Source organism: Bufo gargarizans, chromosome 3, assembly GCF_014858855.1.
Source record: "Bufo gargarizans isolate SCDJY-AF-19 chromosome 3, ASM1485885v1, whole genome shotgun sequence".
NCBI lineage: Eukaryota > Metazoa > Chordata > Amphibia > Anura > Bufonidae > Bufo > Bufo gargarizans.
Genome location: NC_058082.1, coordinates 400,082,532 through 400,097,193, shown reverse-complemented (window position 1 = coordinate 400,097,193; position 14,662 = coordinate 400,082,532). Strand labels below are relative to the sequence as shown.

The 14,662-nt window shown below is 41.7% G+C and overlaps 1 protein-coding gene across 5 annotated transcripts in view; it reads right to left on the bottom strand.

Annotated features, from left to right (window-relative positions):
- The window catches only part of EPS8L3 (EPS8 like 3), a 244,681-nt gene that overhangs the window by 60,978 nt on the left and 169,041 nt on the right, over positions 1 to 14,662 (bottom strand). For all 5 annotated transcript variants that reach the window (XM_044286110.1, XM_044286109.1, XM_044286108.1 and 2 more), the window contains exon 14: positions 13,792 to 13,891. In XM_044286110.1, coding sequence (XP_044142045.1) covers positions 13,792 to 13,891 — 100 coding nt within the window. The remainder of the gene's footprint in view (positions 1 to 13,791; positions 13,892 to 14,662) is intronic.

The following is a 14,662-nucleotide window of genomic DNA, read 5'->3' as shown; positions in this document are numbered from 1 at the left end:
ATCATTTTTTTTTGTGACAAGTTCCTTTTGTCCGCCCCTCGTATTAACCCTCGGAGATCTCAAGAACTGGTCTATTTTTGTTTTTTCAAAGGTTTTTGACCCCGATTTCTGATTTGAGAGGTCAGCCGAGCGCCTGCTAGCTTTTGGAGCCATAGTCTGTTCCTATGTTCTTTTTCTTATTTTATTTTTTTTTTCTCCTCCCTTCTTCTTTTCTTTTCCTCTTTTCTCCCTTCTCTCTTCCTGTCTCCCCTCCTTTTCTTTACTCTTCTTTTTCTTCTCCTCCTTTTTTTTTTTTTCCTTGTTTTTCTTTCTCTCCTTTTATTTTTATATCTCTTCCTTTTTTTTTTTTTTTTTCTTTTCCTCCTTTTCTTCTTTGTTCTCCTTTTCTTTTCCTTCTTTACTCCTTCTCCCTCCTTTTTTTTTCCCCCTTTCCCCCTGTCCCCCCCCTTTCTCTTCTTTTTTTTTTTTTTTTTTCCTTCCTTTTCCTCTTTATACTCTTTCCGTTCTTCCACTTTCCACCTTATACTTTATGGTTTACTACTTTTTATGTTTGTAGCCACCAGATATGTTTTAAGATGGTAAAGTAGTTTTAGTTAGTAGGTATCATCCAAGGGAGAGGACATATGGATGACAAAAAGAGGGGGGACAAAAGAAAAAAGAAAAAAGGAACAATCTCACCGGTTTTCAACCTTCCCCAGGATTGGAAAGTCCTAAGACACACCAGCAGCAAAAACGAAGAAACCGAATCTCCAGCAGCCTATCAAAAATAAAATTTATAAGGTTGGTCCCAGTAGTGCAGAGAGAGAAGGGGGGATGGTCAACGAAATCTAGAGACACGAGGAGGAATTCGGATCTAACAAGGAGATCATACAAAGCCCCCTGGAGAATCCTACAGCAACCCGTCAATCTCAACACAGGGTTAGTCCCGATCACATGGAGGTTAGATTAAGTCATACAAGCCCCCTGAAAATCCACCAGCAGCCCGTCAATCCCCCCACAGGATTAGTTCACAGTCACAGTCACAGGGAGGTTGATCACGGCAGTAACAGGGAGAAGGGGAAACAAATCAGTTAGAACTAATGACACGAGGGAGAGGTCGGATATATGTCGGACGATCAGGAAGAAGGTCCCAAATGAATTTCAGCAGCCCGTCCTGAGTCCTGGGTCTTTTCAGCCGAGAAAGACACAACACGTTAATCACAACGGCACAGGGAGGAGGAGGGAGGGTCAGCAGGGACTGGAGACGAACTCCACATACATACAGCAATCCAGGCAGCACAGGACGAAACTCCAGATAGATTCAACGATCCAGGCAGCACAGGACTAATCACAGCAGGACGACGAGGAGGGGGAGAGGATCGACAGAAGCCGAGAAGCTGAGAGCTGCAGACGAACTCCTCACAGGTTCAGCAGTCGGGGCAGCGACACATGCCCCACAACCATAGAGGAGACACGGCCGAAGAACAGCACACAGACGCCAAAAGATTCATGAGACGCCAGGAGATTCCGGGCAGCAGGTCAGCCGAGCCACGGGGAGGCAGAGAGCGTGACGTACTCTGCCTACGTCATCACGTCATCACTCCCGTTCTTGTGCTTTCACTCCTAAACAGTTGAAAAGTTTGTAAAATCTGTTTTGAATAATTTGAGGGATATAGTTTCAAAAATGAACTAATTTATGGGTGGCTTCTATTAAGGCTTTCACTACCAGCGCCATACATGTGTAAATATGACGCCCGTTCACGTGTGCAGTGGAAGTCATGGACGGCGGGTCTCTGCTGTTTCAAATAGCAGAGGACTGTGGCTAATGACCGCGACCAGCAATAATGCCAATCACGATCATTACAGCCTTTAGATCCTCGTGCGGCGAATGGGGGTACCGGCAATTCACTCTAATAGGCTGGGTCTCTGAAAAAATGAAAACGCAAAAACGAAACAACCTCCAGTATCCAAAAGGTTAAATAAATCCTCAAAATCACTTCATAACTGAATTGGTGCTCTTCATAACTGAATTGGTGCTTTGCAATTTATTCACCCCACCATCCTTGCGTCCTCCTCTCTTGGCCTCCGAAATCCCACGCAGGCGCAGTATCGCTGAGTGCCTGCGCCTGTACGATACTCCGGCTCCTGAGGCAACAGCGCTCTGATTACGTCACTGGGCTCGGCACATGCCCAGTGACACTATTGAGGCTGTTTGCCTCAGGAGCCGGAGTATCGTACAGGCACAGGCACTCAGCGATACTGCACCTGCGCGGGATTTCGGAGGCCAAGAGAGGAGGACACAAGGATGGTGGGGTGAATAAATTACATGAGGTAGTGGAGGGGGCGGCGCCGTTCGGCAAGGATGTGGGAGTACATTTATTTCTTAGGAGGCGTGCTGGGCTTGGAAGAAAGGCGGGCTGGGCACTGCAGGGAGGCGTTACTGGGCACTAGAGGACAGTAATAACGCCCCTCTGGGCACCTTGAGGCTTAATTAGCATATCAGAAAATTAGCTTTTTCATCTGAATGAAAAGTTGAATAAAAGAAAGAGGACACATGCAGGAATGAAAGTACTGTATTGCATGTTGCTATGTTAACAGATTTATATGGTCAAAATAGGTGACAGATTCCCTTTAAAGATGTCAAGAAGATGGGGTGACTATAGAGGGTGGAGATGTTCCTTAGAAGTGAGTGATAAAATGTCTAGGCAGCAAGCTCTCCGCCATTGGGAGTTGTCGTAAAGTTCTGGGACATACACAGTGGAAAATGAAACAAAGAACTACAATTGGAGAAGACATCACCTGTGAGTGATTGTACTCTACTGCTGACTATATGACACACTGTAAACCAGCTGTATAGAACTGGTATTTGACAATTATTGTAACTGTGTGGTGAAGTTATTGCCTTTATATGGTGCTAGGACACACACATCTGTGATTGTCAAAAGGTCAGAAGTGTGTGCCTGTCCCTGACTCATGAGGTGCTCCTGTGTTTCTCAAATTGTGTGCACTTATTTAAGGCCAACAATAGATACATTTGTACACTTCTGGACCCACTCCTACTTTATACTTAGGAAAAATATATTAGATTCTATAATGAACTTAAAGTCTGGTCACCTTCGAACTAGTGGGGTGCCTTCACATGCAGCAGATATTACAGAGATTTCTGCAACTCAAACTCAGTTCCACTCATCTAAATGGGGCTTACAGAAATCCATGTGCTTCCTACCAAATAAAATTCAGTCACATGAACAAAACAGATTTTCAGTTGCAAATCAAAATCTGCCACGTGTGAAGGCAGCCGTGGGTCTGGTTGTTTCAGCAAAAGCAATTTGTAATACTGTAGGTGCATTACATCAAGAATACAGCTATGCATTTTTCGTAGACATACATTAGCAGTCAATTTGCTCCATTGTTTTGGTGTGTTGATAAAGACTATATGTTGAAACGTCGCTATGTTTGCTGACTATTTAATAAACACAACAGATTATTCAAATGGATGAGTGCTGTGGATTTCTATACTAACTGCTTTGGTGTGACACAACCACATTTCCATCAAGTCAGTTTGTCGGATTTCTTCTCTGCTAAAGCAGTCTTGGCCAGTTCTACAGGATTGGGAACAAAAAAAAAGCCAAAATGGTAAAATACTTCCTAAACAAGCTATGAAGGTTGAGAAATACCATGATTTTGTTTTTCAGATTGCTGTGCTACTCCATGCCCTTATCTCAGAGAAGCAGTCTCACGGATACGCTTGTATGCTGCCTGTCCAGACCTTTGCTCGTCTCCTGACTATGCATATTGCTTGAACCGTCACTGCTTCTCTTCAGTGGCTAAGACCCCAACCAAATCAGGACTATCTGAAAAGGTAGCAGCCTGGTGGGTTCTCCACACCTGTTTCCTGAGGCGATGTGAGGTATTTCAAAAACAAATTTAAAACTTAACATTTAATCGGAAAATATTAGAAAATAGGTCCCATGATAATGAATGACAACATACAAATACGGAGCAGCGCGGCGGTTTATCACACAGGAACTAATGGTGCACAGAATCAAGTCAAACAACTCAGTGATGCTCGGCGGCACCAAAAAATTATAACCAGGTGGTCCTACCGCTTCGATGAGGCGCTCCAAAGACAACAATTGACTAGCCGGTGTTGATAGATGAGCACACCGTTGCTAGCGACAACTGTACAACGCAGGGTAGTCTGTAGTGCTGGCTGGCCCTAGTGATGCCCTAGAGCCCTACAATGGCCTATGTGACCGGATGGCAGAGACCGCCACCAGTCACCTACAGGAACCTCACCCTGGAATTAGTGCGCCCTAATTAGCCCTTGCTTACCTGGTCCCTACACGCATGTTTCGCTAGGGGATGAGTAACAAGCTCATCAGGGGAAAAACACGGGAGCTTGGGCTGAGTCTGTGCAGGATGTACTGACAGTGGTGTCAAGCGTGCGCCCTGCACAGAGACAAAATCACACCACGATCCGGATATGGATCAGTGTGGTATAGGGGAAGAGGGGAATTAGGATAAGAGACCCCTCTCCTAATAACCAATTCAGGCGCATAGGTTGATGTAACCTGGGTAGCGCTTGGAAACCGCTACCTTTTGAAGAAGAAACCAGCCCCAGATTCTTCTTCAAAAGGTAGCGGTTTCCAAGCGTTACCCAGGTTACATCAACCTATGCGCCTGAATTGGTTATTAGGAGAGGGGTCTCTTATCCTAATTCCCCTCTTCCCCTATACCACACTGATCCATATCTGGATCGTGGTGTGATTTTGTCTCTGTGCAGGGCGCACGCTTGACACCACTGTCAGTACATCCTGCACAGACTCAGCCCAAGCTCCCGTGTTTTTCCCCTGATGAGCTTGTTACTCATCCCCTAGTGAAACATGCGTGTAGGGACCAGGTAAGCAAGGGCTAATTAGGGCGCACTAATTCCAGGGTGAGGTTCCTGTAGGTGACTGGTGGCGGTCTCCGCCATCCGGTCACATAGGCCATTGTAGGGCTCTAGGGCATCACTAGGGCCAGCCAGCACTACAGACTACCCTGCGTTGTACAGTTGTCGCTAGCAACGGTGTGCTCATCTATCAACACCGGCTAGTCAATTGTTGTCTTTGGAGTGCCTCATCGAAGCGGTAGGACCACCTGGTTATAATTTTTTGGTGCCGCCGAGCATCACTCAGTTGTTTGACTTGATTCTGTGCACCATTAGTTCCTGTGTGATAAACCGCCGCGCTGCTCCGTATTTGTATGTTGTCATTCATTATCATGGGACCTATTTTCTAATATTTTCCGATTAAATGTTAAGTTTTAAATTTGACCACTCATTACACAAATTTCTGTCTGATTACAGGTGGTCACTCAATATTATCTAATCTGTCATTTTGTATTTCAAAAACAACTTTATTCAGAGACAAACAATATAACAAAGGTTATAAACTGTCATATCTATATAGCCTACAGGTGGCAGTAAACATGTTAACATGTATAACTCCTAACATCCTCCCTTTCTTGTGAAATCAATTAATATATAACATAAGATGATTGGATACCACAATACATTCCAAAGGTGACAATGTTTTTTATAATGTATCTAACATCCAAAATCCTAATATCTTGTTGGTGTTCTAATAACCCTAGTTATAGTACATCTTGGTGTGGCAGGAGCTTCACATTGTTGCATATGATCATCCATCCCTGTTTCTTTGGTAGTTGTCTCATCTGGAGATGTACCTGGTGTTATCACTTCACTTATTTCAATGTCAGATTTGTCATCCGCGGTCCTCAGAAACTTCCTGTTCCTTCTGTACAATTGTCTATTTGCTTCCACTTTATAAGATCGCGGAGCAACTTTCTCCAAACAAATACCTTGTCGCCAAATTTCATCTGTTGACGACGGCGATGGTTGTATTCGCACTGGCTGACCAATGCTTAGTTCGGGAAGTTCCTTAGCTCCTTTATCATAATATGCCTTTGCTTTTTTGCGTGTTTCAGTTAGGTTCTCGACCACTCCTTTCATAACCTTTGGAAACAGCAGTTTCTGAGCAGTCGGAAGTAAAGTCCTGGTCCTTCTTGACATTAGCTGTTGTACAGGACTACTGATGGTGCTTTCTGATGGGTATTTCTCCAGTCAAGAACCGCTTTCCAGATATCCTTGTCATCTCGTTTAGCTTTCTTTTTGAGTGTTTTTGCTATTTTTACAGTAGCTTCAGCTTTACCGTTGGACTGACTGTGATATGGGGATGATGTAAGATGTTCAAATTCTCACTCTCTACAAAATAGTGCAAACTCTGAGCTGACAAACTGTGGTCCGTTATCTGTAATTGCAGAATCAGGGATTCCATGTCTACTAAAATGTGCTTTGCAACAATCTATAATGGTTTTAGAGGTGGTATCAGAAACTAAATAAATTTCCCAGAAATCTGAATAATAATCAACGAATATTAAGCAATCTTGTCCTGTTAAGAAAAATAAGTCCATGCCTAGTTTGCTCCAGGGTAGAGTGGGCAATTTGTGAGTCATCAGAGGTTCTTTTGTTTGTTTACACATATACTCATTGCAAGTATTACAGTTCTTTATTGCCTCTATAATCTCTGGGCCCATGTGTCGCCAAAAGATGACATCCTTGGCCTTGCGAAGGCATGCTTCTATTCCTAAGTGGCTAGAATGAGTCCTCGCTATCATTTCTGGGCGCATGTTTTTTGGTATGATGACTCTGTGTCCTCTATACAGAATTCCATTTTGTATGCTTATCTCATCTCTAAAGCCCCAGTAGTCCCTGATACAAATCAGTATTTTTTCTTTCTGGTCTGGCCATCCTGTAAGAACAGTAGTTTTTAATGCTTGCAAGACTTCATCTTGTTCTGCGAACTTCTGAATTTGTTGTAGGCGCAAATCAGACACTCTTAAACCTCATTCACACAGTCAGTGTTTGATCAGTGATTTCCATCAGTGATTGTGAGCCAAAACCAGGATTGGAGCCTTCACAGAGATAGGGTATAAGGGAATGATCTGCACCTGCTCTGTGTTTAGAGCCGCGCCTGGTTTTAGCTCAGAATCACTGATGGAAATCACTGACTAAACACTGACTGTGTGAATGAGGCTTTAGATAATCTGCAAAGTTTATCTCTTCCAGTTCCTTAGAAAATGCATCCTCTGATTGCATCAAGAAAATCTCATAATCTGGGGTGTCCTTGTCCATTGTTTTGTGAGGTAATGCTGCTCTTGATAAGAAGTCTGCAATATACATTTCTGATCCTTTTTTGTAAACCACATTCAGGTTGTATTTTTGCAACTGTAGCATCATGCGCTGTAGACGTTTTGGTGCTACTAGGAGAGGTTTTTTAAAAATGCTCTCTAGTGGCTTATGATCAGTTTCAATGTTGATAATATTTTTTCCATGTAAGTACTGATTAAACTTCTGGCATGCATATACAATGGCAAGACATTCCTTTTCAATCTGGGCATATCTTTGTTCTGTAGAGAGTGTACGTGATGCAAACGTCACTGGCTGACCTCGTTGCAAAAGTGTTGCTTTAAGACCTTTTTCACTGGCATCACATTGGACTGTTACTTCTTCATTGACATTGTAGTATCTCAAAACTGGATGTTTAGTAACAATATCTTTTATTTGCTTGAGGGCTTCATCATGGCTGGATTGCCAGGCCCACAAGCTGTCTTTGTCAGTCTGCGTAGTGGTTCACATACATCCGAAAGCTGTGGTAAGAATTTTGAAAGGTAGTTTACAAACCCTAGCAGTCTCTGAACTGCTTGTATATTGTCAGACTTTGGTGCCTCTAAAATTGCTCTGACTTTTTCTGGATCAGGACACAGGCCTTCTGCTGTGAGTAAATGTCCCATGTATGGTACCGAAGATAGCCTCAATCTCAGCTTGTTTTTATTGAATTTTAGGTTCAGCTTTTGTGCTCTCTCTGAGTCCAATCAAAAATTATTGTCATGATCCTTTGTGGCCTCCTCTGTAGTGTCACCACAGCCATACACCAATATATCATCTGCAATAACTTCCACTCCGGGCAGGTCTTCTACTGCTTCATGTTGTCTACGTTGATATTCTTTTGGTGCAGTAGCAATCCCAAAAGGCATGCGTAGCCATCGATAACGCCCAATGGGAGTCCAGAATATAGTAAGATAACTGCTTTTAGTGTCCAGTTTTACTTGCCAGAAGCCATCCTTAGCATCCAAGACAGAAAATACTTTTGCATTTGTTAAACTTGGCAGGATTTCCTCTATAGTGGGCATTGGATAATGTGAGCGTTTTAGTGCTTTATTTAAGTCTTTGGGATCAATGCATATTCGCAGCTTGCCTGGTTTCTTAACAGCAACCATACTACTTATCCATGTCGTAGGATCAATGACCTTTTTTATCACTCCCAGTGTCTCTAATCTCTCTATTTTCGCCTTTAAGTCTGCTTTAAGTGGAGCCGGCACTCTACGTGGTTGGTGTTGAACAGCAGGTATTGCTTCATCTATTTCTAGGTGATACTCTCCAGGTAGACACCCTAGTCCTTTGAAAATGTCTCTATATTCAGTTGTGATAATTTCATAAGAAAAGGGTGAAGTTGTAGTTGTTTGCTGATCATCATGTAATAATACCTTATGTTCTACATTCAGTGTAAGGAGGCCCATTTTCTGACATGTTTCTGCTGAGAGAAGTGGTTTGTGTTTACCTTGGAAAACTTGGAATTGCAGTGGAAATGTTTTATCTTTATATGTACAATTTAGATTACATTGGCTCATAGGTATCATATACAGTCATGTGAAAAAATTAGGACACCCTTTGAAAGCATGTGGTTTTTTGTAACATTTTTAATAAAAGGTTATTTCATCTCCGTTTCAACAATACAGAGAGATTAAAGTAATCCAACTAAACAAAGAAAACTGAAGAAAAGTCTTTTCAAGATCTTCTGTAAATGTCATTCTACAAAAATGCCTATTCTAACTGAGGAAAAAGATAGGACACCCTCACATGTATTCCCTCTTAAATTGGCTCAGATCTCACACAGGTATATCACACCAGGTGCACATAATTAGTAGATCGTTACTCTGCATGTTGAATGAGGCTTGCCCTATTTAAACCTCAGACATTTAGTTTGGTGTGCTCCTGACTGTTGAAGTGAGAGTGAGCACCATGGTGAGAGCAAAAGAGCTGTCAGAGGACTTCAGAAAAAAGATTGTAGCAGCCTATGAGTCTGGGAAGGGATTTAAAAAGATCTCAAAAGATTTTGAAATCAGCCATTCCACTGTCCGGAAGATAGTCTACAAGTGGAGGGCTTTCAAAACAACTGCCAACATGCCCAGGACTGGTCGCCCCAGCAAGTTCACCCCAAGAGCAGACCGCAAGATGCTAAAAGAGGTCTCCAAAAACCCTAAAGTGTCATCTCGAGAACTACAGCAGGCTCTGGCTACTGTTGATGTAGAAGTACATGCCTCTACAATCAGAAAGAGACTGTACAAGTTTAACTTGCATGGGAGGTGTGCAAGGAGGAAACCTTTGCTTTCCAAGAGAAACATCGAGGCCAGACTGACATTTGCCAGAGATAAAGTTGACAAAGACCAGGACTTCTGGAATAATGTTCTTTGGACAGATGAGTCCAAAATTGAATTATTTGGACACAACAGCAGAGGACATGTTTGGCGTAAACCAAACACAGCATTCCAAGAAAAGAACCTCATACCAACTGTGAAGCATGGAGGTGGAAGTGTCATGGTTTGGGGCTGCTTTGCTGCAGCAGGACCTGGTCAGCTCACCATCATAGAATCCACGATGAATTCTACTGTGTATCAGAAGGTGCTTGAAGAACATGTGAGACCATCAGTTAGAAAATTAAAGCTGAAGCGGAACTGGACCATGCAACATGACAATGACCCAAAACATACTAGTAAATCAACCAAAGATTGGCTGAAAAAGAAGAAATGGAGAGTCCTGGAATGGCCAAGTCAAAGTCCAGATTTGAATCCCATTGAGATGCTGTGGGGTGACTTGAAAAGGGCTGTACGTGCAAGAAACCCCTCAAACATCTCACAGCTGAAAAAGTTCTGCATTGAGGAGTGGGGTAAAATTTCCTCAGACCGATGTCGAAGACTGGTAGATGGCTACAAGAACCGTCTCACTGCAGTTATTTCAGCCAAAGGAGGTAACACTCGCTATTAGGGGCAAGGGTGTCCTATCTTTTTCCTCAGTTAGAATAGGCATTTTTGTAGAATGACATTTACAGAAGATCTTGAAAAGACTTTTCTTCAGTTTTCTTTGTTTAGTTGGATTACTTTAATCTCTCTGTATTGTTGAAACGGAGATGAAATAACCTTTTATTAAAAATGTTACAAAAAACCACATGCTTTCAAAGGGTGTCCTAATTTTTTCACATGACTGTAGGTATCATTGCACCATTTTAATTTGACATCACTCTTCTGTAATGTTGGCTTTCCTTCTCTTCTTTAACAATTTTGCAATAGTCTTTGTATGTCATAAGGTTGCAGGTGGCCCCACAGTCTAACTGACAGTGTAACCTTTCCTCTGCTTCTCTGTCAATGCTGAGTTCTAGTGGTACCAAACCACTGTGATCCTGGACTGCTTACTGCTCCTATTTGATGAATAATAGTGAATACTGATTCTTCTGAGCTGCTGCTCTTGATCTGTGCAGCCATATGTATTCTGGCATTTGCTTTCTGCCTGCATACTCTAGAAAAATGGTTGTGCTTTCTGCATTTACTACAGGTTTCTCCATATGCAGGACAGTGGTCTCTGCCCCAGGGGTGGTTGTTTCCACAGTATCTACATCTGATTGTTTTTACTTTGCTTTCTTTTATGGTCTTTTTATATGTTTTAGCAGTATAATGTACAGCTTCAATTTCACTTTTGCTTTCTTGCATTGCTTGTATTTGCATTTCTATAAGTTCTTGGCTTCTACACATATCAATGGCTCTCTGTAGGTTCAGGTCTGGTACTCTGAGCATTCTCTTTCCAGCATTAATGTATTTTGATCCCAGAACTATTCTGTCTCTGATAAGTTCATCATGTAATACTCCAAACTCGCATGTAGCGGCTAGCTGCCTCAGTCTAGTCACATACTGATCTATAGTTTCCAATGGGCCTTGGTTTGTAGTATTGAATATGTACCTCTCATAAATGATGTTACATGAAGGCATAAAATGACTCTGTAATGCATCCAGAGCTCTCTATGTCCTGCTTGTCGGCCTCAGAGAGTGGGAGGTGCTGATAAATACGCAGACAGTCTCTCCCCATCACTGAGCGCAGTGTCGCTATCCTTAACTTTGAGTGTTTCTTATCAAGTTCAATTGCCACCTCATAATCTTCCCACTGGGATTTGAAATATGTCCAGTTAACTGCCAGGTCCCCTTTACAGTCCATGGGAGACGGCACAGGGAAGTTGTTTGCAGCCATTTTCTGTAACACTGTGTGTCTCTTATTAATAAATTACCAGAGAAACAATTCTTGTTGATCTTTTGTTCTGATATTAGGACTAGTGGTTTCTAAAGCACCAAAGCCCTCTCCACTTCTGACACCATGTTTCCTGAGGCGATGTGAGGTATTTCAACAACAACTTTATTCAGAGACAAACAATATAACAAAGGTTATAAACTGTCATATCTATATATAGCCTACAGGTGTCAGTAAACATGTTAACATGTATAACTCCTAACAACAGATCCCTGTATAGGGGTTAAAGGATGAATACCAGAGGACTGCCAGGATAACTCCCTTAGAGTTAGCCCCATGTCAAACTGGTTGGTTGGTACAATGGCATTTTTGCTCAATGAAAAAAGGCCATTGAAATCACTTTTCTTTCCATACTGTGTACGGTTGGCGGTTGGCAGTTTTTCAGTTTATAAAACCAGTATTTCATAGTTGTTTTCCTGAAGTTTTTCTCCCTACAAAGATGGAAAAATGGCACAAAAAACACCTGAAGCTACAACATGCTGTGTTTTGAAAAAATAAATGCCACCAGCTGACATCTGTAGCTGCTGTTTTAACAAAAAAAAAACATACCAAAAACTGCATGTGCAAAATAAAAATGCCACTAAAACCACAGAAGTATAGAAAAGTCACAAAAAAACTATGTGTGCTTTCAGCCTAACCTAAAGAAAAAGTATAGTCCAGCACAAAACCATTCACTTTAATAGAAACATCCATCAATATTTTTTTTTTACAATACAGAAAAGAGACCAATATACATCAAGTATCTGTGACACATTTCAGATTAAAGCCTCTATTATCTATTAATACCACATTTCTGTGAAAGTTATAAATGGATTTTAAACAATTGTGTTCATTACAATGGTAATGCCATTCTGGTAACAGAGGGTAAAATAATTTGTTTCAGTAGACAAGTCACAGACAAGGGTTACTCAGGATTAGAGATGAGCGAATCAAATCCCACGAAGTGGAATTCGATTCGCCTAGAAGTCGAATTTCCTTGTGCTTCGTGTCAGCGAATTGATTAATCCTGAAATTCTAACTTGCCACCTCCATTTGCGCACGAAGGGCCGCCAGCCTCCATCTTGCTTGAAAATCTGGTGCGAGCTTACATCATAATGCCAGATGGGCGTTATGACATCATACGTCACCACGCTGGCCAGCATGATGATGTAATCTCGCGCCGCACATGATTTCGGACGAGATCATCAAGCAAGATGGCGGCGGACGGCCCGTCATGCACAAATGAAAGCGGTAAGTTTAATGTAATGTTTTTTTAATGTTAATTTCCCACTGTTTATACACTCAGATGCCACGATCATGTATGAAAGCGGCATCTGAGGGGTACAATGACGGGGGCGGAGTTATTGCAGCTCCCTGTCATTGCACCCACTACTTACAAAAAAATGCGCTTTGTGGCGAAATAATTCGTCACAAAGTGATTTTTTGGGGGGGGAATACGGCGAATCAGCCAAATTTTCAAGAAATTCACTCCTCTCTACTCATGATCTTCTGCATACATATAATTTGATATGTTAATTTTCAGGTGTCCAGACAGAGGTGTAGCAAGGATTTAGCTATGTTCTCCTTGTACTCCCCTCACGGTAGTTATGTTCTCCTTGTGGCCCCTTCACATTATTTATATCCTCCTTGTGGCACCCTCACAGTAACTTTCTCTTTGTACTCCCCTCACAGTAGTTATGTCCCCCTTGCTACGCCGCTGTGTCCACATACTCTTAGCTATGAAGTACTTGTAGCGCTTACATTTAACCTGAAATCTGCAAGGGACTGTGACACTAATGTTATTTTAATACAATTCAGCATGAAAAACTAGTTAGTTCATTAATTTGTTTCCTGATATAAAATTATGAGATATTCTCTTTACTTCAGTATAATGGTGCCCTCTGTTGTTTAATCTGTATACTGATGTGCACTTCCACCTAATGAGGTGGTCACACATGCTCAATTCCACCCTTCAACTGTCCCAGCTGCATCTACTGTTAGAAGCATTGACAGTTACAGGGAGAAAGCTGCAGCAAAAAGGAAATGTCCCTAATGAGACACACATAGGACATGCTCCCTAATCAATGATAGGGAAACAACTGCAGCAGAATGGAAACTCCCCTTGAGCTGCCATCTAGAAGAAAATCAAGCAGAACAGTTGGAGCAATGAATGAGAAGATCTTTTGATCCATGTGAGGTACAGGGCTGGTTCTAGATTTGTTAGAAAGAGATTGTCATGTACTATATGATGTCTGATTCTCATTTTTTAAATCAATCAATCATGGTCTCACCATTTAAGAAGTAATTGTATACTGTATACGTAATGTTCATCAAGTAATGTTTACAAATCATCATACCTCTGGCTGGCCATTACTGGGTATGGTTGCTGGAGGAATCCACCCATCATAGAAAGTTGGTATATATGGAGGAACATTCTTCCCATTAGGCCAGTCTTCTCTATAATGTAAACATATAGTAATGAGACATTATAACGGCCATATCTTGTTTACTTATTGTATTTCTTGTCAACTGCTTTGCTTCTAGTCCATTAATATAACACTATGGTTAAAAGGGTATACTAACCTCCCCTGTTTTTTTTTGTGTTTTTTTTTACAAAATCTGCATTTTTATCACAAATAAGGCCTTGTGGCAGTATATTGGTCAGTATTTTGCCTCAGTATTTGTAAGCCAAAACTAGTAGTGTGCCCTAAATACAAGAGGTGTAAATGTTTTCATTTCAAAGTATTGGTCATGCGAATCAATAATTATATGACTGAGGCTTTAAACATATTCCATGTCTTTAGAATGTATGCTTACCCCAATTTCTGCTCCCCCTCCTTGTTGGCCTGCTTATCAGCTTTAGTGGGTGGTATTAAGTCCTTCCACTAGGCTACCAGCAAGAGATGCTGTACTAAACATGGCAGACTGCTTTCCTCTACTCTTCATCAGCAAATTGAGTTCCCGCACATATGGACATCCCACCAACAAACCTTATCCCAAAGTGGATACACATCATTGTACAAAGCCTGTAAAGTGAATAGTGGTCATTTACCAACAGTTTTACTCCTCTTTTTGGTGTAAAATTGTGCCACTGCCCTGTTTTTGATACTTTTCAAACACATATTGTTGCATGGCTGTTTTTGCACCGCTTTTGAAACAAAGGCGTGAACGGGACTGGGTTGAGGCAAATTTACTAATGTTACCCCAGGAAAAATATGTAAAACTTGA